The 25588-nt window shown below is 45.6% G+C and overlaps 2 protein-coding genes across 4 annotated transcripts in view; both read left to right on the top strand.

Moving 5' to 3' along the window:
* Window positions 1–747, top strand: part of LOC119450421 (NPC intracellular cholesterol transporter 1-like) — a 75197-nt gene extending 74450 nt beyond the window's left edge. The window contains exon 25 of the mRNA XM_037713863.2: window positions 150–747. Coding sequence (XP_037569791.1) covers window positions 150–190 — 41 coding nt within the window. The 3' untranslated portion in view covers window positions 191–747. The remainder of the gene's footprint in view (window positions 1–149) is intronic.
* An 11819-nt stretch (window positions 748–12566) lies between these two features.
* The window catches only part of LOC119450420 (nucleobindin-2-like), a 24352-nt gene continuing 11330 nt past the window's right edge, over window positions 12567–25588 (top strand). Inside the window, exons 1-8 of one of the 3 annotated variants that reach the window (XM_037713860.2) lie at window positions 12567–12654; window positions 12693–12959; window positions 13612–13744; window positions 13870–13971; window positions 17261–17387; window positions 19907–20004; window positions 24525–24710; window positions 25147–25237. In XM_037713860.2, the coding sequence (XP_037569788.1) occupies window positions 13613–13744; window positions 13870–13971; window positions 17261–17387; window positions 19907–20004; window positions 24525–24710; window positions 25147–25237 (736 nt within the window). In that variant the 5' untranslated portion in view covers window positions 12567–12654; window positions 12693–12959; window position 13612. Of the gene's footprint in view, window positions 12655–12692; window positions 12960–13012; window positions 13365–13611; window positions 13745–13869; window positions 13972–17260; window positions 17388–19906; window positions 20005–24524; window positions 24711–25146; window positions 25238–25588 lie in introns of those variants that run through there. The other 2 variants (XM_037713862.2, XM_037713861.2) reach the window with 2 other exon arrangements.

Here is a 25588-nt window from a genome sequence, read left to right as displayed (position 1 = left end):
TTATTGCAGCTACATTTGTGTGGTCTCGCAGGGTGGTCGTAAACCTGTTCCCAATTCATGAGCCAGATTACCATTCCAAGTGTTTGTTGAATCTTTTTAGCATGTTCTCTGCTAAATTCTGGGCTGTTTTTCTTTTTGTTTTGTTTCAGGGCCCTTCAAAGCCAAGTCTGTGGTGTCGAGATCACACTGAACATCCACTTGTCTTAGTCTTGTCTTGCCACTACACGCGGAAGTTAGGTTTTTATTGTACAAAGGATTTACATATATATATATGTGTGTGCTAGATTGAATTACTGTTACCATGACAATGGCAGCAAATGTCATCTGAGCGCTTGTTTTGCCATTTTGTTCTGTTACATTTGTTTAACAGATCTATGATAAAAGAATTTCGTTTTAAAGATCTCAGGCCTTGTGACACGTTTTACTTCACTTGATATAGGAGACCCGTGTAAAACATCCTTGCTTGTTGAGGTGCAATAACGTGTGATGGCACATTTTGTATACACATACTTAAGACAGTGCAGGTAGCTCATTTGCATTGTTCACTGTAATAGCCGAGTGAAAATTAGCATGTGCCTTATATACCGAGGCAAAGCCAAGGTGTTTTTCTAGGCATCACTGGATTTTGTACTGATGATGGAATCATCCTTTTATAAAATTCAAGGCTCCTCTGTTGCGTAATTTCAGGTTTGTTTGTTTGCTTACTGACTTGAATGGTGTTTTATGCAATAAAATTGTTGAACTGTTGTTTGTTGGCTTCCTACCATGCGAGGTTCATCAGACCTCATGTCAGAGCTGGTGCTGCTTTGAGCTTATTGTATTGACAGCAGATGTGGTTCAACATGCATGATTGAACCAGCTTATCTGGCAATATGCCATAAGTTAATCAAGAAGCAGATGTCCAATTACAAAACCTAAACAAATTATTTGTCCAATTTTATAGCCATACTAGCCATATTAGGCAAAGTTAAAGTATGCATATAATACAGAGACACATAAGTGCATATTTCACTTCAATTGTTCGAAAAAAGATTTTGTGCTTACTGCTGCTCTGTTCTTGCTCAAATTTTGCAGAAAGACTGCATTTCGGAGTCTGCATCGTTCAGTGTAACACTTTGCGCAGTTCATTGCCTGGTTTTTAAGAAAAAAAGTGCGAACTTGCCTTCGATTATGAGGATGCAAGCTGCTACTGCGACAGCGCAAGCATTAACTTGTGTCGCTGCCTGCCGGCAGCTGTATAAAGAACCCTGTCAAGGTGGGTTGTTGCGTGTTTCCCGCTCTTCTGGAACACCCGGCAGCCCTCCCCGAAACACTGTTTTCTGTAGCTGCCAGTAGGCGCTGATGAAAGTTTATTCTTGTGCCGTCGTTGCAGCAGCTTGCATCCCCATAAACGAAGACAAATTTGTACTTTTTTCTTGAAAATTAGGCAATTAACTGTGCAAAGTGTTACACTGAATGACGTAGACTCCAAAATGCCATCTTTCTGCAAAATTTGAACAGAACGGTACAGCGGTAAGCGTAAAATCTTTGTCGGACACTTCAAGCGAAATATGTATGTCCCTGGTATGGTCGAGTGCCTCCACAACGAAATGACCTGTATAACGAAGGAATAATTATGTCCCGGTTCCATTGCAAGTTGACGGCGAGCGACCTTTACAATAAGGTGACCTGTATAACGAATGACTTTGGAGGCTCCAAGCAGTTTGTTTTAAAGAGGTTCGACTGTAAGTGAACTGCCAGAACTTCTATGCAGGTTCTATGTACAATATCTTTGTTTCTTGCCAAAGTGCCTGTCGCAGTGTGTGCCTTGCAGCTTTAGGGGAATCGTGACTAATATCTTTGTTGACTACATAGACTTATGATGAGTGAACGCTTCTAGGGTCATCATAGCAGTGCGATTACATATCTCGACATGTGATGCACCTTGTGGAAGTGATGCTATCAAAGTCACTATTGACGTGTTGCTTCCATGTCAAGCAGTGTATCCATGAGCATATACACAGTTGGACAAAATCCCAAGGCATTGTTTGTGTGACTGTGCTGATGGTGAAGCAAGAAAGCTGGGTTTGTTGGTGAGATTACTAGGAAACACGATTTACTGGTGCCAAATTAAGACGACCTGGGACGGAGCAAAATACACACGGGATCGACGTTTGGCCTGCTTCGTAGGGATTCCTAATAAACATGCTGTATCTTGCTCCAACTCGTTTGAATTTGGCACCGGTCAATCCTTTTGCACCGCTTATTGGGGAAGCAGAAGCTCTAGTTGCCTCCATCTGCCCTTTTGCCACGCTTCGGAGTGCCTACTCATCTGGCCAATCTCTCCGCCCTTCCTCTAATTTAAACAGAGATAGCAGGGATTTAAACTTGGCAATCCCCTCGTGCTGCCTCCTCCATCTTTCATTGCTTATTAGATGGGCGATTTAACGACCTAAAGTCGGTCCCTCATAGGTGAGATTGGACAGGCTTTCGAACAGGTCATGCTGGAAAACGATCAAAAGTATCTTCCTCCATCTCTAATACCGATGAGAGGAGCCTAGTTGGCCCTGTGTAGACACAACCTTGGACAACGGGTGTAATCGCAGTTTAGGTTGCAGGCAGTGGACACCTGTAGCCTAGAGCGAAACTTCACCTGGTCATTCTAAATTGGCACATCGTGGTCTACACAGTTATGAATGCAACGAGGAATGGCAAAAAATTATTGATGCGAAAGCGTCAAATGGTTCATTGAGTGTAAAAGTAGGCGTCCGGCGTCTGTAGCAGCTAAAGCCCCTCCATAGCACTACCACCCCATGAGCTGATGGAGGGGCTTTATAGCATCGAAAGGACACATAAGTTCCCATTGGCTGCGACGCCACGTGCTCGTGACGCTGGCTCGTGCTTCGACGGAGCCGAGTGGGCGAAAGGGCACACCTATAAAGCCTTTCCATACTGCTAATCCGCGCGTCCCCTGTCCGCGCAAGCTCTCGCCTGCGCTCTAACTGCGCTTCGGTAAGATCAAATCAAAACGCGCCAAGCGTCTCAACGCGCTTGCTTGCCCGAGAGAAGTTCATAACTCGAAGGACCGCTCAGCGGCGTTCAATTTACATATGCAAGCTCTGTTAAAAAAAAAAAAAAAAGTTGGTTTCGCCCGAAAGGCGAAGCATGCATGGATTGCGATAGCAAATTAGTGGTCCGCTATACAAAGTAAGGATAGTAGTTTTCTCCGAAGTATAAACTTGTAAACGTAGGCACACAAACTAAATTATCAAGCATGTTGTCACGCGCGCACAAGCAAACATGAACGCATCTCACTCGATGGCCGCGTAAACTCGCTGTCAAAACGCTGGAGTGAGTCAGCGCTGCAGCAGCAGCGAGCGAATTGAGCTTCGTGCGGGCGCTCGCATCAACGCGATCTTAGCCGCGAAAACACAGGGAGGGCAGCTTGAAATGGTCTGAAGGCGAGCTCGTTGGTATGCATTCATGATGTAAAAAGCAGCGCTAAAACATGGCGGACTTTACCCCCGCCGCAGACGGCTTTCAAGATACAGCCGCGCAGGCGGAGCCATAGAATGCGGAGTAGTAGAGTGGTTCTTGTGGAAAGGGAAAGGTTGACGCTTGGGAAAAGATGCATATTTCTGCATGCTCGCGGCACATAGTCCCCGTAGCGACACTCTCCTCCTCCGCCTTCCCTCCTCGTCGTTTCTCCTTTCTTTCGCGCTCCTTTCTCGACCGTGGCGCCGCCTACACCGCTCGAGAAACGTGCACTTGTTTATCTTTCACCGTTGACCGCTTTTCAGCGGCTAACAAATGTTAAACGTAGTCGCTCGGCGCAGGACGCGCCTGCATGTATCGGAAGTTTCTCAAGCATGACCTCCTTACACCTACAGGTAGCAAAGACACCCAAGCCATCTTGGGACTCGACCTTCGCGGTGCATTTAACAACATAGATCATGAATCCATCTTACGTGAATTGAATGTTATTAACTGTGGCAGAAAAATGCATGACTATATCCGCGAATTTCTTACCAGTCGTACAGCCGTCATTACTCTCAATGATCAAACTTCTCCCCCCATCACCCTAGGTAGCTTTGACACTCCTCAGGGATCTGTGCTCTCGCCGTTTCTATTTAACCTAGGTATGAGGTCTATTGCAGGGGCGCTGGCAAAAATACCGGATCTCCAATATTCTTTGTATGCAGACGACATTACCCTATGGATTAAGGGTGGTTCGGATGGCTACATTCAAGATACCTTGCAAGCGGCTGCAGATGCAGTGGCTACGAGAGCCGCGGGTTCATGAACCTCGAGTGCTCGCCCGCTAAATCTGAGCTGTTACTTCTATCCGCAAATAAACGCTATACGCCCAACATTCAGATTAATATTAACGGGAAGCAAGTTTACGTCGTCGACAAAATCCGTGTACTTGGCATGCACATTCAATCTAACTGACTCAATACTTATACACTTCAAACGGTTACTGCCAGCGTAGACCACACCACACGTACGGCTTATAGGAAGACGTGTCTAATAAGCATGGAGGTCTCCGTGAAGCAGAACTGCTAAGACTGGTACAAGCGTTTTCAGTTAGTAAAATCACATTCTCCCTTCCCTTAACAGGGCCGAGGAAGATAAAGTTAACGCACTGATACGAAGCTACAAATTTGCCCTTGGAGTGCAAAGTATAGCCTCCACTGAGAGACTTTTGGCTACAGGTACCTTGAATACATTTAGTGAGCTCGCAGAAGCCCACCTGACAGCTCAATACCAGCGCTTATCGAACACCCACACTGGTAGGCACATCCTAAACTCCGTAAATATTACCCCAGCACCCATGACCAATGAGAAATTTAATATTCCCCACCCGATTCATGAGCAGTTTCATATACCTCCTCTCCCTAAGAATATGCACCCTGTTCATCTCGAACATAGAAGGCAACAACGAGCTAAAGCCCTACAGAAAAACTTATCTAACTAAATATACGTGGTCTATGTCGATGCCGCAGAGTATCCGTGTGGAAACAAATTCGCCATATCAGCCGTTGACTCCACTGGCAGTGTTGCGACTGCAGCATCCATTCTAGCCTCTTCGGAGGAGGAGGCGGCGGTGGCACTCGCCGCAACAATACCCAATTACTCTGTCATAGTAATTAAATGACTCAAAAACTGCCATATACAACTTTGGAGCGGGTAGGGTTTGCAGGACAGCCCTAGCCATCCTATCCCATAATTCGCCATCCCAACTTCTGAGTTTAATCTGGACACCTGCTCACGCAGGCCTAATCGTTAATGAAACGGCCCACGCAAGTGCTCGAGCTTTCACGAACCGAGCGCAGGCTAGGCTAGGGGACGGTTCAGACGCCAATAATCTACCTCCAGCATTCACCTTTTACTGGTTACTTCACAAGTTACTTTCATACATTCACAAGTTCTTTCATTCAGTTCATTCATTCACAAGTTACTTTCATACCACGACATTTGCGGGCATTACCGCCTAGGTCGCCGAACCCTCCCACCTTTAATGTGTCGGTCGTCACGCATACACGAAGTGCTATGGCGTAGACTGCAGACTCGCACTTTTCTATCCCCTGCCTTACGTCACAAAATTCACCCTGGAATATACCCTACCTCAGCCTGCAAGTTTTGTCCCGCTAGCAGAGCGGACCTAAACCACATTATGTGGCAATACAAGAACCACTCGCACCCCCTCACCTTTGTAGAGTTTTAAGTAGTCGGGAGCTGTGGGAGGCTGCCATGCGCAGCCATAGCCCCGAACTTCAGGAAGCTATCCTGAGGTGGGCTGAGGTGGTAGAGGCGGCCTACCGCGAGTAGGACAACCTCTCTCGCCTTCTTCTCGCAGCCCCTTTCCCTTTAAGATGTGATAAATAAGGTTGTTTCTCTCTCTCTCTCTCTCTCGAACGTTATCGATGCGTCCATCCATTGTCTGCTCTGTTGTCACCGACGCTTATAGAATCTGATTGTTTGAGTGTGGCGAATTGTGTAGTACTTTCTGAAAGACACGCGGGCACCAGGGATTACTGTCGAACCTTCGATGACTCGTGTATAAAAGCAGACGCGTTTCGCCGCTGATCAGATTTCGACGATCGCCGACTGTGTTCGCCGCTATCCTTGTGCTCCTGGCCAGTCGGTAGAGGCATAGCCTCCTATATAATATATAGGAGGCTATGGTAGATGCTTCTCGGGCGAAAATGGCGATGGAGCGCGATCGTAAACAAACGCAGCCAGCGCGCGGCGGCGCGGCGGCCCACGTGATGCCATTAGGCCAATACCGACGCGGCGTCCGCCTCGGACAGCGCGTGCGAGGAGGCGGCATTCTTGAAAGCGTGGCGCAAACCGACGTTTGAGCAGCGCCATTGGTTCTGGCGCTGAGCCGTGCTCCCTCAAGGGCTGCAGAAGATGGCGCCAACCTTTCCCTTTCCCTCAAGAACCACTTATCATCAGCGCCATTGGCCGACACGGGCGACGTCTAGCGTCAGAACATGTTATGCCGCCATTTTGGACTGTGCGCCTTGCGAGAGCAGGCCGGCCGCACTTCGGTTGTGTGATCTTCGCCGCGCATTATTTCGATTGTTTTCTTCCGCTTCGCTTGTCTTTTGCCGCTTGACTTGTTACATGTTTCAAGTGCTCGCGTGAGCGCTCAGTGTAGTGTGCCATGGCAACACCAAGCCCAGCCAGTGGATGTGGTGTTTCGTCGTCGGTAGCGGCAGCAGCCGCGTCTGCTTCGTCGAGGCCTGGCGTGCTAATCAGCGGTATATTTCATTGTTATTGCTGGGCACATGTGACCGTATCGTCGATTGAATATGACCACCATTACGTTTCGCGGTTGAGGGTTGCCTCATTTAGCGAAAGCAGGCGCGTACGTAGCTGTCGGGCAATGCTTAGAACCAGGCGCCGGCGACCCGACAACGCGTGTCAGCGGTTGGTAGATATGCGGTGGTTACTCCATAGGCTTCCGATGCAACTGAACAGCTCAATCATGCAAAATTTATTGGATCTGGTGCGGTGCAGGGTGCTTATAACCAAATGTCAAAGCATAAGCGTGGCGATCGAGCAGCGCGGTACCTGCAGCGAACCGACGCGCGACAGTGATCACAGATGCCAGCGCAACTGATACAGCCTAGGTGCTATATTTTTATTTTTAGTATTTATTTATTTATACATACTGTCAATCCAAATAGGGATTATAACAGCACTTGTTATAAAGATACGTTTCTTTATCTATTTTTTTACGTTTGTTTACCTGGAATGGCTTTTCTTTCGAATGTCTGAATTTGGAACAAGCTTCGCTCACGGTGAACCTGAGCGTAAATCGTGCGCGAAGTTTGTATTGAAGATATCACGTACGGCAAGAATTGTTCGTGTGCGCTATCTCTGAAGCGAAATAAGCCAATAATATTGCAGCGTTAGGGCCATCTCTGCTCTTTCTCTTGTTTCCCTTACACCGTCTCACTGTGCTATGTTCATAATAAAGTAATGTCGAGTCTTAACAATTGTCGAATAAATACATATGCATATGATTGTAAACCACTACTGACCGTGAGTGAAAAGCGCTTAGTGGTCAGCGAAGTGGTCACTGCATGCACGTAAGTATTTCACTTGATCGACTGTGCGAATAATTAATTTTTTTCTTTGCTGTTATTCTTGAAAGTATGATGCTATTGTCCGCGCGTACCCATGCGAATACCATTTTTTACGTTCTAACTTGCGCGGGCTCATTTAGCGCGTTTCTACGCCATGCACAGTTAGCGCATTACGGTTCCCGAACTCTCGCACTGGCGCTAGGCCACGCTGATGAGGTTGACACGTTCCTTTTTGCATTCTCTTGCTGCCCAAGCACATAGACAACGCTCAAAGATGGGTGAGCTCGATGCAGCACCACACTGTTGAAGTTATTAATTTATGGGCAGGGCCGCGCAGGGTGCGTGTGAACGCAGAGACAATGTTTTGGTGGACACAGGGTCTGCATACATCTTCCACAGGACACGATTTTTCCAGATCGTTGCGAAGTGTATTTACCGACTAGTTCTCTAGCAGAGTGCTTCAATTTGTGTTATACTGGTGTCACACGGCCATTTTGATAGCGATCAAGACCGATCTGGATCAGAATGTTCGACCGCGATTGGCTCCCTTCGGCAGATTGAGCAAAGAAGCCAATCGCGACCAAGAAATTCGACTCAGATCGGCCTCGATCACGATCAAAAGTGCGCCGTGTGGCCCCCGTATTAGGCAGTGGAATGAAGTCGTGTTTGAAAGAATAACAAATGTAGCCTCTGCCACTACATACGAGAAAATATTGCATCGAAGAGCTGACAATTCTCGCAACCTATTGGGAAATGTGCCGAAAAAGGTTTACCAAAATGCGTTATTTTACTGATGTGTGCATGGGTTCACATTAGACTGAAATGCCAAGTCCTCAGGTGATGCAGGAAACCGGCGAAACGTGAACATATCACATCGGCAGTGGTCTCGCGGAGTGCTGTGTTGTGGACACAACATAATTATATTATAGTCCCCAAAATCGTTATTTTCCGCTGGTTGTTTGTGCACCCATAAACTGCACAGTGATGGCCTGTAGCCTTTTGATGAGTATATATGCCATTATTTACGAGCGTAAGTAATTCGTGACAAAAATAAACGGAAAGATCGAAGGAAAGCTACCACTCCGCAATGCAAGCGCAAGGCAAGCTCACAGTCCAGACCGAACAGGCAACACTGACACATACTCTCCACGCCAGACCGTCGGAAGCGCCCTCGTGACTTCAGACTCTGCCCAGGCGGCGCTGCGGAAAAACCCGCCACCAGCGCCCCCATCGCAGCCTTGGCGCAAACTGAGTAGTGCAAAGAGAGCTGTCCGCAAGCGAAGCTGCATAGGCCACAATGGTGGAGGCCCCTCTTTCGGTTGTGTTGAGGCACGGTTTCTTAAATATCAAGGACCTGGAAAGCTTCTTCCGCCCATCCACGCTTCGGAAAGGGAGCAGAGCGAAGTACGTGTACAATGTAAAAGAACTTTCAGGTGTTATTTCGGCGCGCTGCAACTCGAAAGTACAGCGAGCATCGTACGACGTCGACGTCAAGCACTCCGACGTCCGTTCTCTAGCGCCTAAATGTGTTAAATTTGGGTACGTACATAATGTGAAAGCGATGAAGTACATATATGATTAAGTCAGTTAGCTTTGTAGCTTACGGTCAGTGGTGCAAAGCTCGCTTTATCAGGGGCGAATGGCCCTGGCGACCTTCGCCTTTTCAGTTGCGTTCTCGCTTCAGCTCTCGCTTCCTGGGCGTTCGGGCGTGTTATCGCGCATCTTCGAATGTTTTCTTCACGGTTGTCTTCCGTTTGTATTTACTGCAAATGGAGATACGTGCGTGTCCGCTTTCGCGGGTTACAACCGAAGGCAAAACAAACCAGCAGACGCTTAAAACAACACACGCGCACAAATTAATGTAAATAAACACGACATTTTTTTTTTCTAAACACGTGCGTTACTTCGCAATTACTCATCCAGTGCTCCCACAGCAACTTTAATGCTCAGATCACAAAAAAAAAAAAAAAAAAAAACGCTGTCAAGAGGGCTTAGTGCATTGCGAAACGTGCTCGTTGTATCGAAAAACCGAAACTAGAAATAAGCTCGCGATACCACAATGCCCTAGAACATGATTTTGAATTCATAAAGGAACCAAAATGTTTGGTTAAACTGACCTGCCACATCTCTCCGTTCCACTTGCTGAGTAAAGTGGAGGCGGACGTGTGTAAACAGGTAGAAACATCGATGGCACATACGCAGGATGGTTCACAACTTTGTTTATTCTGTTGCCAACGAAGAGGCGGCTGCAGATTCCTCAGTTTTCGCTTGGTTGCCATAGTCCCCCGTCAGGGCTACGCAACACAATTACAGCAGAACAACATTATCACACTTTCTCATGTGAGCGGCTGTGTTGTGGAGAATGCGAGTAATTCGCTTACCCAACACGCGAACGGCCCGTATCCAGCGCTCTCTCCTTTCTCCTTCATACGACCGCGATGGAAATCGGTAAAACTGAACGTTGTTATTCAGTCCTTCACGTTCATGGCAATTAACAACGCAACAGTAACGTCGATTGCGGCGTTTCTTCGTAGCGCGCGGAGCTGTCGCGGTTGCCGTCGTGCTCGCCATCGCCATAGAAGGAGTGAGCCACAGAACACCCATACAGAACTTTACGGCAGTTCGGCGGCACGTCCGACTAGCGGAGAAATTCATAGCTCTCATTCTGGCTGTTAAATGCGCAAAACATTCGCAATATGAACCAAAATTAAGTTAAATCGTTGTTTCGCACTCGCTAGCTGCTTAGGCAACTTAGCAAGGGAGTCGGACTTTGCACTACTCAATTATTACCTCTTCGCACCGACAGGTGGCGCTACGCGTCTTGCAAAACTCCAGAGTCTGACGTCTATAGAGGGGCTTTACCCCCCCCCCCCCCCCTTCCCCCGGCGCGTTGAGAGCGACTGGCAGACTGCGCGCTTCCTTTTCGCTTCCCGCCCTTGCGTGCGCGAGCCGCGATTGCCGGCCCACTGTCGCATGCTTTCACTTGCGCATACAGCATACGACGCGCGGCGACGATTTTATCTCCCGTGGACTTTACAGGGAACCTCACGGCGACGACGACGGCAGAAATGCGCCTGGAGTGTCCATATGCTATCGCAATAAGACAGCGCTTGCGTGTAGACTCCCTACGTTAATGCTTTCGCATTAAGAACTCATAAGAAGTGTTTAGTTGACCTTGGATTTTTTTGTAGTTTCACGGCTGTATCATTTGCTGGCAGTCCGTAGAGTTTCCTACAATAATATATGCTGGCAGTAAGTTGGCAGTAAGGGCCCATTCACACTTGCGACTAGGCGAGGTCGCGCGACCAATTGCGACTGGCGACCAGAAAACTACTCAAGACGAATGATGTTCACACTTACAAATGCGACCGACGAGTCGCTAAACCGAAATGTATCACGATATGCCGTTCACGTCTGCTTGAAATGCCATCGCCGCGTAAAATAAGCGTCAGCGTATACGGACGTCCTGTTCCTTCGCATCTGATTGGTTCAGCTGTTCTGCGACTGCGGTCGCGCGACTGAAAAATCGAGCAGTGAGCGACTGGCCCGAAATGGTCGCATTTCGAGAAAAGCGACCATTTTCGACTACTTGAGACCACGACGTAGTTCAGTAGGTCGTGCTTGAGACTGGTCGCTTTGCGACCAACTTGGTCGCGCGACTTCGCCTAGTCGCAAGTGTGAATGGGCCTTAAGGTGGCGGTCCCACTCCGGCGGCACGAGCCCCCCGTTTTCAGTACTTTTGGAGCAACCGTGGCGGCTCTTCTACTTAAGATATGAAGTTGTCGTATAAACCATAAAAAAAGCTTAATTCTTGTAGATTCCAACTATATATAATATAAGGAAATTGATTAATGTGATTTAGAAATAAATGCTCAAGAACAAGCATGAGATACATGGTTTTTGCGAACTGTGTCTCAGTTGTGACCATATTTAGAAGAAACTACCGCACTTACTGCATTGCGGCTTGCTCTGTAGCTTTAGGACATATTTATCTAGTTCCTAGACGTAGCAAATTAATTTTTAATTTTTACTTTTTGGATAATTTGCTTTTGAAAATTGCCAAATATTGCAATCTTCTGTTGTAAACAGCCCGGCAACTACATGCTCAAGGAAGCTAAATTTTGGACAAAGTGGAGTTCAAGGAATTTCCATTTAGGACACAAAATTTCATTCATGTAACTTTATTAGTTTTAAAGCGCAGCTTCGCAGCTTTATTACCTTCCCGCAAAAATGGGCAAAAATAAAACCAGAATTCTAAATATTGCTTATTTTCGGCCGAATTATTAGGAAAACTAATAAAGTTACATGAATGAAATTTTGTGTCCTAAATGGAAATTCCTTGAACTCCACTTTGTCCAAAATTTAGCTTCCTTGAGCATGTAGTTGCCGGGCTGTTTACAACAGAAGATTGCAATATTTGCCAATTTTCAAAAGCAAATTATCCAAAAAGTAAAAATTAAACATTAATTTGCTACGTCTAGGAACTAGATAAATATGTCCTAAAGCTACAGAGCAAGCCGCAATGCAGTAACTGCGGTAGTTTCTTCTAAATATGGTCACAACTGAGACACAGTTCGCAAAAACCATGTATCTCATGCTTGTTCTTGAGAATTTATTTCTAAATCACGTTAATCAATTTCCTTATATTATATATAGTTGGAATCTGCAAGAATTAAGCTTTTTATGGTATATACCACAACTTTATATCCTAAGTAAAAGAGCCGCCACGGTTACACCAAAAGTACTGAAAACGGGGGGCTCGTGCCGCCAGAGTGGGACCACCGCCTTAAGTGCGCGAAAATGATCGAAACCAAAACCGCGAGCCCAGACTACGAATACTTTCAAACACTGGAACCCAGAATGTTATTGAGCGATAGTTGAGACTTTCTTTAATTATATATACTTTTTGTGCTACTATTCTGTTAATACAATTATTTATTATCATTAATAAGGACACGTAAGTACAGTCGCATGAATATACGACCACATATATAAGATGAGCAATTAATTCCTCAATATATCTTATTTTTGTCGTAATTTGTACTTTTAATCAGGTAATTGTACCTTCAACCAGGTATTATACCCACTGATCTCCACTATAGTACAGATCAGTGATTAATCCTCGCTTTATGCGCCTGATAGTACAGAAAAGGCTCTGTGTCTTGCCGGCAGCACCTCAAGCATTGATACCAATTTCGAGACAGGCGACACCCGGCGGCTACCTTTGTTACCTGCCTGCCTGCAATGTATCCAGCGGGTAGCGAAGGACGAAGCTCGCTAGTTCCACGTAGCGTATGAGGCGAGTCGTGATACCTGTCCTCGCCGCCGGCTGTTTAAAAAGCACGCCGTTCCCGCTCTTCGTTAAAGTTCAAGTAAAACGTGAGTCCTTCGTTCTTTCAGACAGCTGTCCTCACGCACGCGACATGCATATGCGCATGACGGATCGCGCATTGATCTTTATCTGCGCTTTCAAGCTCTACAGCTGTTCAGCTCTTAGCATCTGTTTGACTTGATCAACGCAATTACCGTAGGTCGTCAGCGTCTGTTGGCGCTTGGGGATTCCCTGCGTTGGAGAAAACCGGTCTATGACGCGTTTGTTAGCGATCGATCGCTCTAAATGGGACGAAACTCCGGTTTGTTTTCGCCAGTTTCTCCTGCAGTTATCGGCGTCTGGCATCAGACCCGATTTCTCCTTGTCACTCGACGGTCTTCGTACAGTCGTTTTGCCCTTATAGTCGGCACCCAGTTCTAATCTCTTCGTTTAGAACGCCAGCGCAGTTCTCTGTGAGTGTCCATCGGTTGGTCAATGCGTCTGTGGGTCAATGCTTGTGTCTCGCCTTGACAGTGAACCATCGGTTGTGTAATGTGTGAAAACCCTCGTCAGCGGTTGTCAGATCGTGGCCTCGGCATAACTTCCGCCTTAGCTCTTCGAATCCCGCTGTTACACGTGTGATTGTTGTGAGGCTCCAGTTTTCGCTCGCGTTTGTTGACCCTATGACCTATATACCACTCGAACTTTTTTTGTTTTCAGCATGGCTGTAAAAGCGTACCAAGCAGCTTGCCTTTTGCTCCTTATTCTGCAAGGTGTTGTTGGTCCGCCAGTAGACAAGAGGAAAAAGGAAGATCCAGCGAAGGCTAACACCATAGAAGAGCCTCCTGATTTCGTACGTATCGACCAACCCTTCAGCTTTTTCGTCATGCCACCTTTGCCAACGGACATAGTAACGTGTCCGGAAATTACCTGACCAAATTGCCGGTTGCGCTAACGTTGCATTCGTCGTTCGAACAGGGCCTGGAATACAGCCGCTACCTTCAGGAAGTAGTGCAAACACTTGAGGAGGACCCAGATTTCTCTTCTAAGCTAAAAGCTGTCAACGTAGATGACATTAGGGTAAGTACATTAATCTTCTGTATATCATTAATTCTTCCAAATCTATGCACAGCATACACATAATTTCATGTGTTCTTTTAGTGCATTCTGTTAGTTTGTCTTTTATCATTTTTGTTCAGATTGCATCACACACTTGCCAACTCAACGTTTCTTTTTTGAGTCGGTAATATGTCCTTGAAAGAGGCTTTAGCAAAGCTTGTTTTTCATTCGGCCTGCCGTCAGAAGTACTGCTTTAATTTTTACTGTTTAATCTGACTTAATTTATATGTGCCTTGTCTATCTTTCTACAAAGTCATTCCATAGATTGGAAACATAGTCCTTTGAAAATAAATTGTAACTGACCACATGTGCATGTAGTCTGATTTCTAGACTGCCTGTTAAGTGATTCATGGTGCACTGGCGCAGTTGTTTATTGGCTGGCATCTTGCTGCAGAGTAGTGTAACAAAGGCTGCTCTAATCTAATTTTTGGTGGTATGTAGTACGCCTATAAGTTATGTTATTTGTTTTCTGGTTAGAAGCAGCCTCGGAGTATCTTGCTTGTGGCATGTAAATTTCATCTGAACTGTAGATTCATCTTTGTGTTTGCATTAACAAAGAACTTAAGTTAATTTTAGTTATCTATCGTGCTTTGTTTGCAATTGGCAGTGAGTGATTGCTTATTGTGAGCGATGGGCTCTTTTGTGAAGCTGCCTTTTACTGGAAAAGGTCTTGCCTCAGCGGAAAAGGCATGTCAAGTGACATACGATTCACAATTTTTTTTCCTTGTTTGTTTTTTTGATTGCTCGTTCATCAATATTGCCTGCTTTGTTCAAGCGACAGACAACCGCTCAGAACATGAATTGAGATAACCCTGCTGATGGAAAGATAGTCTATTTTATTGGCTAGAACATGCCCTGTTTTTCTCATTAAACGTGATTTTATATTTTCAATTCTTCACTAAAAGTCGCGAAAAATTATCTTTGGCACCCCACGTGGCAAAAACATGAACATACTTATGAGGTCTACCACATGACCTTCTACTAGTGTACGTGGTTTCTGGTCTTTCTATTAATATTGAAATGCAGTAACATTCTTTGTATTATAAGTTTTTTCTAACTTACAATGTGCAGATAAGCCTTCGTTTGTAGTGAGCAGAAAAGTGGCGCTGCCTTCGTTTTCGATGAGTTGGCTTGCCTAGTCTATCGACGGAATAACGATGCTGGGGGCCAGCCAGCCATGACGTAGTCGTGTAGTTGGGAGAAAAATGCGGTGCAACTGTAAGAAAGGTCTGTACAACAGCGCAAACTTATTGTACCAGTCTGCTTACCTTTAAAAGTGGTTGGAAAGGTGACAATATGGGTGGTTAACCACAGTTGCACTTCCTCCAGTGAAAGCAGGAATATGGGCGCCTTCACAATTTGCGAGGCTGGCTATCGACATCGCTATCACTTCTCAGCATTGCTGGAGGAGGGTCTCTTATTTTTTTAGAGGCTGCTGCTCAGATCGAAAAATTCTGCTTACAAAATATCCTTGCGCTTTTGGAAGTAACTGTTGCAGATGTAAACACTACCGAGGGTGAGCTTTTTGTTGCGCCATAAAAAACTAGGTCCGTAAAAATCGGTTGTCAGTCCCTTTAACCAATGTTTGCAATATGCAGTACCTGCATGCTTTGTCACTTTATAAAGAAAAGTGAAAATCTCATTGACTTACACTCAGAAGCCATTGCACTCAATCAAAAGATCTCAAAGTTGTCAACAGGTGTTGTATAACGTGATTATAGGGAAGTTTTTGTTTCTGAATATGATTTGCCTTTGAAACCACAATATTACTGCAATAAAAAAGGCAGCGAATAAAATACATGCAAACCTAGAATCAAGAAAGGATGCAATACATTGCTGGAATCTCAGCTGAGTTTATTATGGGAAGAGTGTGTGTATTGACTCTGTGGCTGTACTCATCCTTGAAATCAAAATGAAGATACTACATGAGAAGAATTACAATTAAGGGTATTCTTTGCAAGGTGTAGGGTACTGATTTGTGATATGATCTTGCGTACTTCTGCTGATGCTCATTTCTTAGCATGCATTTGTCCATGCTGGTAAACAGGCTCACATTTGAGTAAACTCTGAAGCACGGATAGCAGACTTGCTGATATGCTCTAAGTAGCCAAATGAAGAGGACATTCATGAAGAAAAGGTTGCACCATGTGCCATAAGCTGTTGCTGTTGTGACACATTTCTGTGCACTGTGTATGAAAGCCCAGCATCAGTACACTGGCTTGTTTTTGTCAATGAATACATCCACCTTCCTTAAACAAGTTGCCAAACAGACTTAAGTAAAACTCCATGGTCAGGAGATACGGATGTCGTAAAATGTACTTGGCATGAGAGGTGTTGCAGTTGTTCCACGACACGATATAGTATATTAGCATAGGGTTGCCATCCCACCTCTTCCTCCCAACTGTGCATTTTTGGTAAGCTGCGTGAATGCGTAGCGGTGGCAGGTAGCATCGGTAAGAGTAAAGGGTAGAATGGTAATACTATGGTAGAATACGCTAATGTGCCAAATGTTTGTCCTGCTCTGGACTTGTCTAACCCAACGTGACAACTCGGTGGTTATGGCGTTGGGACTGTTGAGCTCAAGATTGCAGGTTCGATAGGGCGAACTGCAAAAGCACTTGTGTATTTAGATTTAGGTGCACGTTAAAGAAAGCCATGTGGTCAATATTAATCTGGAGTCCCCCAATATGGTTTTTGCATGTAAAACCCCAGAATTTAATTTAATTAGGATTTATCTGGCAGGGTGGAGCACAGTTGCATGCTTCTCATGATTGTGATCTAGTTGGTGATAGTTTACAGTAACATGATAGCCAACTGACGTGGTGTAGAATATTCTGTCTGCTTCCTAGTGTGCTTGCACTTGGGATGCATCTGGGGCACTTTCAGAGACCAATCCAGGCCTTTATTATGTGAACACTAGCGAGAGTATGGGGCATATCGGGGAGAAAAACGACCTTTAAAAAAATGTAGGTTGTCTTGATAAGAGCATTTAAGCAGGTTTACTACTCTATCCTATGCATTCTTTTGACGATATTGAACTGTAAGGAAAAAGACAAAGTACAAGAAGAAGACACATACAAACACTACCTTCTTGCTCTCTTCTGATCTGTCTTTAGCACCACAGTGGAATATGGTCAACCTGTACTGCCAAATATTATATTTGGCTGACATGCACTCTGTTGTGTAGACTGTTGGTGCATGCGTGTAGGTGGTTATGGCAGCAGCAAGAAATCTGTTTCTCTTCCTACAGTCTGGCGGTGTGGCTCGTGAACTCGAGTTTGTGAAGCATGATGTCCGAAACCGCTTAGATGAGCTCAAAAGAATTGAAATGGACCGGTTGCGAAAGCTCACTGTGCAGGCCAAGGAGAAAGAACTTGGTGAGCTTCGCTACATGCTTGCCTGTTTATGGGTTTTCGGGTTGTAATAGTTATTCTTGTGTGTTTGTTCGCTCATTCTGATGACAGCTGACACCAACTGATGTGTCAGCTGCAGTCAGTGCTTTTAATTAACAAACGTTAGACCTGTGGTCTGGTCTGGAAACAAGCTGCAGGAAAATGTAATGTCCTTGTAAAAGTTATAAACTTAGTGTTTGATCGTTTAACTTTTCCACTAATAAATGAATACCCCTAATCTTTTGATCTAGTTCATAAGTTTAACTTGGCTGAGTCAGAGTAGCCAATTGTGTGATCTTTAAAGTCCTGCATGCAGTTGACCTGGCATTGTTTTCAAATGCAAGTGGCCTGCTCTTTTTTGTAGCAGGATATAGATTGTAGTTATTGTTTGCTAGTGCCATGATGTAATACAGTGTAGACCGCTTATAACGTAAGTTGCCGGAGTCGCGAATATCTGCACTATAAGCGGTACCGCACTATAACCAAAGAAACAATTTTCAAGGTCCGCACATATGCAAAACATGTGCACCGAGCCGCCATGCGTATGCGACAGTCGAGGAATGCGGCTAGAACGTTTGCATTCAATTTACAGTCGAATCTCGTTAATTCCAAATCACGCGGCAGCGCCTCCGACCGGCATTGCTCCGGCACCGCTGTAGAGTAAAAGGTTAGGACACCCTCCTCAACGTCGCGCGCGAACAAAACAAAAAAAAAGAAAGAAAAAAAAAAACGCGGCGGCAATTTCACCCTCTCTCAAATGGCAAGGTCGCCGATTCTGCGTTGCGCCGGAACATGCGTATACATGCCGACGTCTCAGCCACGCTACTGTAGCCACGCGTAGAAAATGGCAGTGAGCCCTCCTTTCGCCTTTATGCTTCCTCTACTTTCTAGTCACGTGTTGACCTTGCACGCAGCGGCACTGTCCCAGGCTGGCCAACAAAACTGCCCATGCCGGCAAACGCCCGCTTCCCGATAATGGCAGAAAACGAAACTTCGGGGAGCTGGCGCCGGGCCGGCTGCAGCGGCGGCGCCTGCACGGCGGCGGGCGCGCGCGGTGACAGTCGCAAGTGAGGGAGCTACGAGGGAGGGCGAGGGGAGCCACCGAAGCGGCGGAGTTGCCGAGGCGAAATCCGTTTCTCTGCCGCCCTCCTCCCTCACATTCCACGGTCTCCGTGTGTGCCCTTCGCCGTGCCGTACCGGCGCCGCCCGCTCCCTGAAGTTTCGTTTACTGCCGTTATCGTGAAGCAAGTGTTGGCCGGCGTTGGCAGTTTCGTGGCCCTCGCTCACTATGCGCGCCGTGATGTTTCACGACTCGCACTCAAGATTCTGGTTTCAGACTCACTGGCTGTTCGTTTGCACCACGTGCCCTTCTCCTCCACTTCGTCTCTCTTTCTTCTTCGAGCACTCCTTGGGGCGCCTGTTTGAGGGGAGTGTTCGCCGTCGCCGCTGACTTCCGTACTCCCAGGCAGCTGCACTATAAGCGATACGTATCGTGTATACATGGAGTGCTACGGGAAAATTAACAGGAGTCTGAAAAGACCGCGCTATATCCGGTCCTGCACTATAAGCGGTTACGTTATAAGTGGTCTATACTGTATAAAGGATGAAATTTTGTGACGTAAAATCTAATGAGCAACTAGCCTAGTTGTCCGACACAAAAGGTACAGTTTTGTTCATTTATATGTTGTGTGTAAGTCAACAGTGATGATGACAACAATGACAGCCTATGACAGCATGTTGGTGGACGATTGGGTGAATTGTTTTCATTGACTTTCAGCCCTATTTTGGACACTAGGATAGATTAATATTAAAGTATAACCCCTCCAATATGTTTTCCACAGGTCCATGAGAAAAAAAAAAAGTAGTGCCCGGGAAATGTATCGCACAAACATGCTGTTAAATAATAAAACAAAGACACTATGCACGACAGCCTCTAAAGGATTTGCAGTCAGACCGATGATTTGGACTCGAAGGGGACTGCCTTGAAATCTGAAGTATCGGATTTAGCAGCAAATGATTGACTGATTCCACAAGTGGTCGAGAAAGGTGTGTCGTATTCCCGGATGATCACTTTCGTGGATACCTCAGCTTTCACAATGCGTGACTAGCACCAGGCACATCGGCATCCACGAGCGACAGCATTCTTGGCAGAACGCTGTTGCTATTTATTGTAGTTTCCCAGTGGTGGGAATATTTGAAGCTACACATGCCTCTAACTGATGTCACATTTTTGATTCAGTATGTAAAATGACAGCACAGTCTGGTAAAACTTGTTTTTGTGTCATTTACTCATTCTGCTCTTTTAGCTTAATATTTATTTCATTGAATGTATTGTATATTTGTATTTATTTGAAAAGTACTGCCAACAAGATAGACAAGTTATAATAGCAGAATTTTGTCATAAACATATTTAAAAGCTGCATTTGGCTGCCTGTGATGTCAGACTCATCCTTGCTTGCCTTACTTTCTCCATGTTTCGAATTACATGCTTTTATTTTACCTAGCAGGCCTGGACCGTGGTAACGTCAAGATGCCCCACCATATTGATTACCAGAACCCACATACCTTTGAAATTGAAGATCTGAAAAAGCTGATTGTCACTGTAAGTACTGTTCTCTCTTTTTCTTTCTGTTTTCGCCTTGTACATTGTTAATTATGAGAGGAAGCTGAAATACATGGATACATAGGAAGTAAGTTGGTTATTCCTGCACTGTTCATTACTTAGGCAAGCAATGTTTTGAGCTTCCTTTACAGTATGGAACCTTCAATGAAAACAGTGTTTCAAACAAGCCTTATGCTGTAACATCTGTGTGAAATGTTGTCCATAAAATGTACCTGCTGTGTGAGTTGAAGAAACAAACAGAATGGTAAAGTAGGAGTGGTGGGCTTGCCAACCTCTACATGTATAAGTAACAATATTCTTGCAGCGGTCAAAGTGATTAACCAGATGTCGATTGTGTCTCTGGGCCAATGAAGGCCTTCATAGAAAGTAATGGACCAGATAATGTGTGTTTCTGGGTCTTCATAAAGGCGTTCATTGTTTCTGTGAAGGTCTTGATTATTTTCTTCTTGACGAAGCTTGCTCCTACGCAAAGAAGGGCTTCACCCTTTTTTACACTGTCAGCAAAATTTGGACAGGCTAAATACCTTGCAGGCAATCTGCAAGGTGTGCATTTAATAGGTGTGCATGCAAGGTGTGCATTTAACAATGCATTTCCTGTTTGACAGAAGTTCTACAGGGTACAGTGTATGAAACGTCTAGTGGGCCAGTGCTAGTTCTTTAGCATAGTGTTGCTTATAGTGCTAACTAAAGACATAGTACCAATTGCTTGACAATGTCCATCAGCGGTCCACTGTCCATGGCTTTTCTGATAAATAAATAGAAAGCCGGTTGGGCAGTAATAGTTGGCGCAAAAAGGTAAACGTTTGGGGTCATTTCTGCTGTAAATTACATTTAACAGTGATTGCTAAAGTCTATTGGAAAGCAGAATTTGCTATTTTATCCAGAAGCTTGTTGGCATACAGGTGAAGAACGAGAGAGGTTGTCGAAACGGTTTTGACAGTTCTGTTTCGCATGCTGTGTGTACTCTTGTTATGATGCCAGTTGTACTAGTACTTGTGTGCTTGTAGGGGGAAGGAGGGTTGTTGTGTGCCTGTTTCTGTGTGAATGGGCTCAACTTCATCACCGTTGTTCATAAACAACCCGAAGGTGCTCAATGCTGTAACATCCAAAATGTTTCGACAAAAAGCGATGATCTTGTGTAAATTTATTTACCAGTATTTTGTTTATTGTGTCCCATTAAAAATGTGTGCAGTATCCGGACACATGCTCAAAACTGAATCTTCTATAGCATTTGCTATGGTATGTTGTTATCCAGTTCTAGGGTTCGTGGTTTGGACTCGGGCGTCACTCAGAGGGTCGCTTGCCTATGTCACTGGAATGCCTAAAATGTGGTAGCTGGCCTGCGCTATACAGGGGCATCACATTAAGCTGACTAAGCGTCGGAGCACTTTAACTCCATACTGGAGCACTTTAAATGTCTGATCTCACTACATCTATGAGCACAGACCTCATTGCAGCAAAGATGTCCACTTTTAAAACAGTCGTTTTTCCTAAGTAACTAGATAAATTTGATGACCGTGTCTCGGCCAATCATAAGGGTCGAACTGTTTGCAAAATCCGAGCCATGTCGTTGCACCATTCCACCGGACTCCGCGCTCTGAGGTTGCGCGATCGAACCCGCATACGAAGCAACCATATGGCATGTGGGAATCTGAAGTCGACACTGTTCCTATGAAAGTCGTCAACGTTGGCCCCTTGCATCAATAGTGGGCTCTCCGTGACGGTCAGCTTGTAGTGAGTTGGGAACCCTGGCCTTGACTGTCGTTACCGCTTTTACAGAGTGCTGCAGCTACTGTCGCTTTAAAGGGAGCTTCTTTGTTGACCCATCAATAGCCAGCGCTGAGCTCCGTCGCCGTCTAGGTGGGCGCTGGTCAACTGGCCGCTTCGTGGGAAGCACCCAAAGAATTCCCATTGCCATTTTGAGACGTAACAGGCATCAGTTGTGAAGTGCTGGTCAAGCACGTAGGCTCACACTCAAGTTTAGGTCAAATGTTGCTGCGTTGGGGGCCATGTTGTAGTGGCTGTCCAGAGCATGCCTTTTGCTCTCGGGTAATGCAGTTACCGTATTTACTCGAATCTAGGCCGACTCCGATTCTAAGCCGACCCCCTAAAAGTTCGAAGTCAAAAAAAAAAAAAAAAAAACTTACCTCGAATGTAGGCCGAACGAAAAAGCGAGGACAGCATTCGCAAAATGAAACAGCATTTATTAAATTTGAACATGCCGAGCTCATTCTATGTCACCATCGCTGCTAGCCTCGTCGCTATCTTGCTTACTGCTGACATCTTCAAACAGTGCGCTATGTTCAGTACCACCCACCGCATTAGAGATGCTGCATTTTTGGAAGGAGCGCACGTTGCGGCGCATGCAAGAACCATCTCCCGTGGCCCCCTCCAGCGACAGACCGATGCCGAAGTTCCGCCCGGCTTGAACGTTTGACGATGCTTCTGCAGCTAGCACAACTACCGTATTTACTCGATTCTCACGCTTCCTCGATTGTAACGCGCACCCGTTTTCCATGAGGAAAAAAAAGTCCTTTACCAGTAGCGCGCACCTCATGCTTTCAAACATAAATACAACTTTCTGTCATTTGGAAAAATAGATTTCCTCCCGATGCACTGAAGTTGTGATGAATAAAAAAAAAAGTCGCAGTTTCGCCCGAAAGGCGGTGCATCGAATGCGATAGCAAATTAGTAGACCGCTATTAACAAGCACGGCGTCACGCGCGCACAAGCAAACATGAACACATCTCGCTCGTTGACCGCGGAAACGAACTGTCAGAACGCTGGAGACGAAGCGCGCCTTCGTGCTAGCATGCCTCTCACTTCAACGCGGCGAAAACACGGCACGCGGCGGACTTTACCCGTCGCAGATTGCTTTCAAGATAGGGCCAAGGCGATCGTATCCCCGGAGTGGATCGTCGCAGATTACGTCCTGCTTCGGTCCACTGAAACCGTTCCGCATTGCTTTGCTGGCGAAAATCCTCTCCTTCTGTTTGCGCCAGTCCCGCTCGCAAGTTTCGGATTCCCCGAACGCCCGTGATGCGGCCCGATTTCCGTCCGTCTCCGCACAGATGATCACTTTCCTTTTAAATGCGGCATCATGATGAACTCTGTACTTCATGCTGATAGATAGAGCAGACGCTGGGAACGTGAAGACAGACAGTAGACTATTGCCTAAGCACGTGTAGTGCAGCACACGGAGGAAGCTTCCGCATGCTACGGTAGCTAGGCTCGACGCGCGTGCGAGGTGCCCATTTTGAAATGACGACACAGATTTAGGGTCGTGTTGAAAGTGCGCGTTAGATTCGAGTAAATATAGTATTCGTTTAGAAAGCGGCACTATAGTGGCATCGCCCATTTGGTGCCATTACGCTAACGCCACACCGCGCGCCGATGCTGCACCATACCGATACTACCGATACGACGTAGGTCAAAATGGCGACGTCGCTCGTGTACTTAAGTTGGCTACTGGCGCGGCTAGTAGCGGCTGCGATACTGACTTTTCTAGATGGCGCTAACTATGCACCATATTTATCAGTTTCAGTGAAAAACTGGCGCGTTTTTTTAAATCCTCGAATCTAAGCCGACCCTAGAGTTTCGTATGTGATTATTTGAAAAAAACTATCGGCCTAGATTCGAATAAATACGGTACCACAGAACTACATATGTGGGATCTGGCAGGTTTATTATTAATAGTTTAAAGGAGTGGAAACATCGAAAGTCGAGCTTTTGTCCTTTTTGCAAGGACTCGTGTTCTGGCTGTCTAAACTGCACATGTGTGCGTCAGAGCGGTCATGTTTACACATCTTATGTCACTTGCACATTCATTTTGAGATGTCGCACTGCTTGGTATTAGTCGAGTGGATTGTTGATCAGTTTCATGAACTGGCAGGAGGCCATGCTGTTGAAAAGTGCCCGCATTAAACAAGTAAATGTGCATTGGTGGGTTGGTGGACACATAGTAAGCACATACGTAGTGTTCTGAAGAAAGCATTTGAGGAAACTTGTGCTTGATTGATCATGCTATTGAATCTGCCGTGGTGGCTCACTGGCACCAATGTTCAGCCCCCGAACGCAAGGTTGTGGATTTGATTCACAGCTGCATTTCTGTTGGGGCAGAACGTAAGAACACTCATGTACCTACATTTAGGTGCACATTAAGGAACGTAGAACAAAATACAAGTGGACACAGAATGCGGCACTGTGTCCTCTTGTTCTGTGCGCAGTGTTTAGCACCATTTGCTCCCAAAACATGTTCACTAGTTCACTTAGTCACATTAAAGAAGCCGAGGAGGTGGATACTAATCCAGTGCTCCCCCACTCTAGCGTCTCTCATAACATGTATGTTGCATTTGGATGTGAAATCTTACAATTTGATTTTTGTCAAAAGTTATGTGATAGAAATTTGCCAGTAATGGTTTAGCTGTAATAGTGACCTGCTGCTCTTGCTGGGAAGTGCATGGCAGATGCGACTACTATGCTGCCCTTCTTGCCTGCAGGCGACAAAAGACTTGGAAGCACTGGATGAGCAGCGTAAGGCTGAATTCAAGGAGTACGAGATGCGCAAGGAGCTCGAGTACCGTAAGGCCCTGGAGAATGTGACGGCTGAGGAACGGGTCAAGTTGGAGCAGCACCACAATGAGACCATCAAGAAGCACAAGGAGCACCCTGCTGTTCACGAGCCGGTGCGTTACAAGCCTGGTGCCAGCGCTGAGAGATTAGTCTGCTTCTTTTTTGCCTGCTGACACTGGTGACAAAAGTGGGAGGTCAGAGAAATGGAGGGGGGGGGGGGTGCTTTGTCTTCCCACCTAATTCTAAAGAATGAAAGACTGAATTCGGCAAGTTTTAAGAAATTGTATCGAGCCACAAGGATCCAAATACGGCAAAATAATTTGACATCATTGACATAACTCTGACTTATGAGCGCTGAAGTTCCGGTGCAACAACAACAACAAATCAACCTTGGTCTCCATTTTTTTCTTCCCATAATCAACCCATTGCCTAGAAGTGAACCAATTAACACAAGTAGAGTTTTGAAAGGCTATTTCATCAGTAGAAGTTTATGTAGCATTTCCTTTTAGGTGTCCCTTTAAGCTCTATTTTGCGCTTAATCCTTTGCAGGGCAGCAAGCCTCAACTGGAGGAAGTGTGGCAAGAGCAGGATCACATGGACCCTGAGGATTTCAACCCTAACACATTCTTTGCCATGCATGGTGAGTTACGCATGTTCTGCTGCAATGCTGCTGCAATGCACTCTGTACAGCTCTCCACTTTTTGATACCAATCAACTGTTGCTCGTTTCAGGGTTGGTAACATTTTATTTTTTATTTATTTACAAAGTTGTGCCAGGTCGCTGCCTAAAACACTCCATCTTTAGTCTAAAGTCACTAAGTGGTGATAATAATGACTAAGAATTTTACCTTTGTTTTAATTGCTCCTAGATGTCTTTTTTGTTCTTTTTAAAACTATAGCTTCAAGTTTCATTACCTCTGAGTCAACAGTCAGAATGTGAAAAGGAAGAACCACCCCCTATTTTCTAAAACAGTATCAGATGTCAAGACTGT

This window comes from Dermacentor silvarum, chromosome 4 (genome assembly GCF_013339745.2).
Source record: "Dermacentor silvarum isolate Dsil-2018 chromosome 4, BIME_Dsil_1.4, whole genome shotgun sequence".
NCBI classification, from domain to species: domain Eukaryota; kingdom Metazoa; phylum Arthropoda; class Arachnida; order Ixodida; family Ixodidae; genus Dermacentor; species Dermacentor silvarum.
This window is presented reverse-complemented; position numbering and strand designations above follow the sequence as displayed.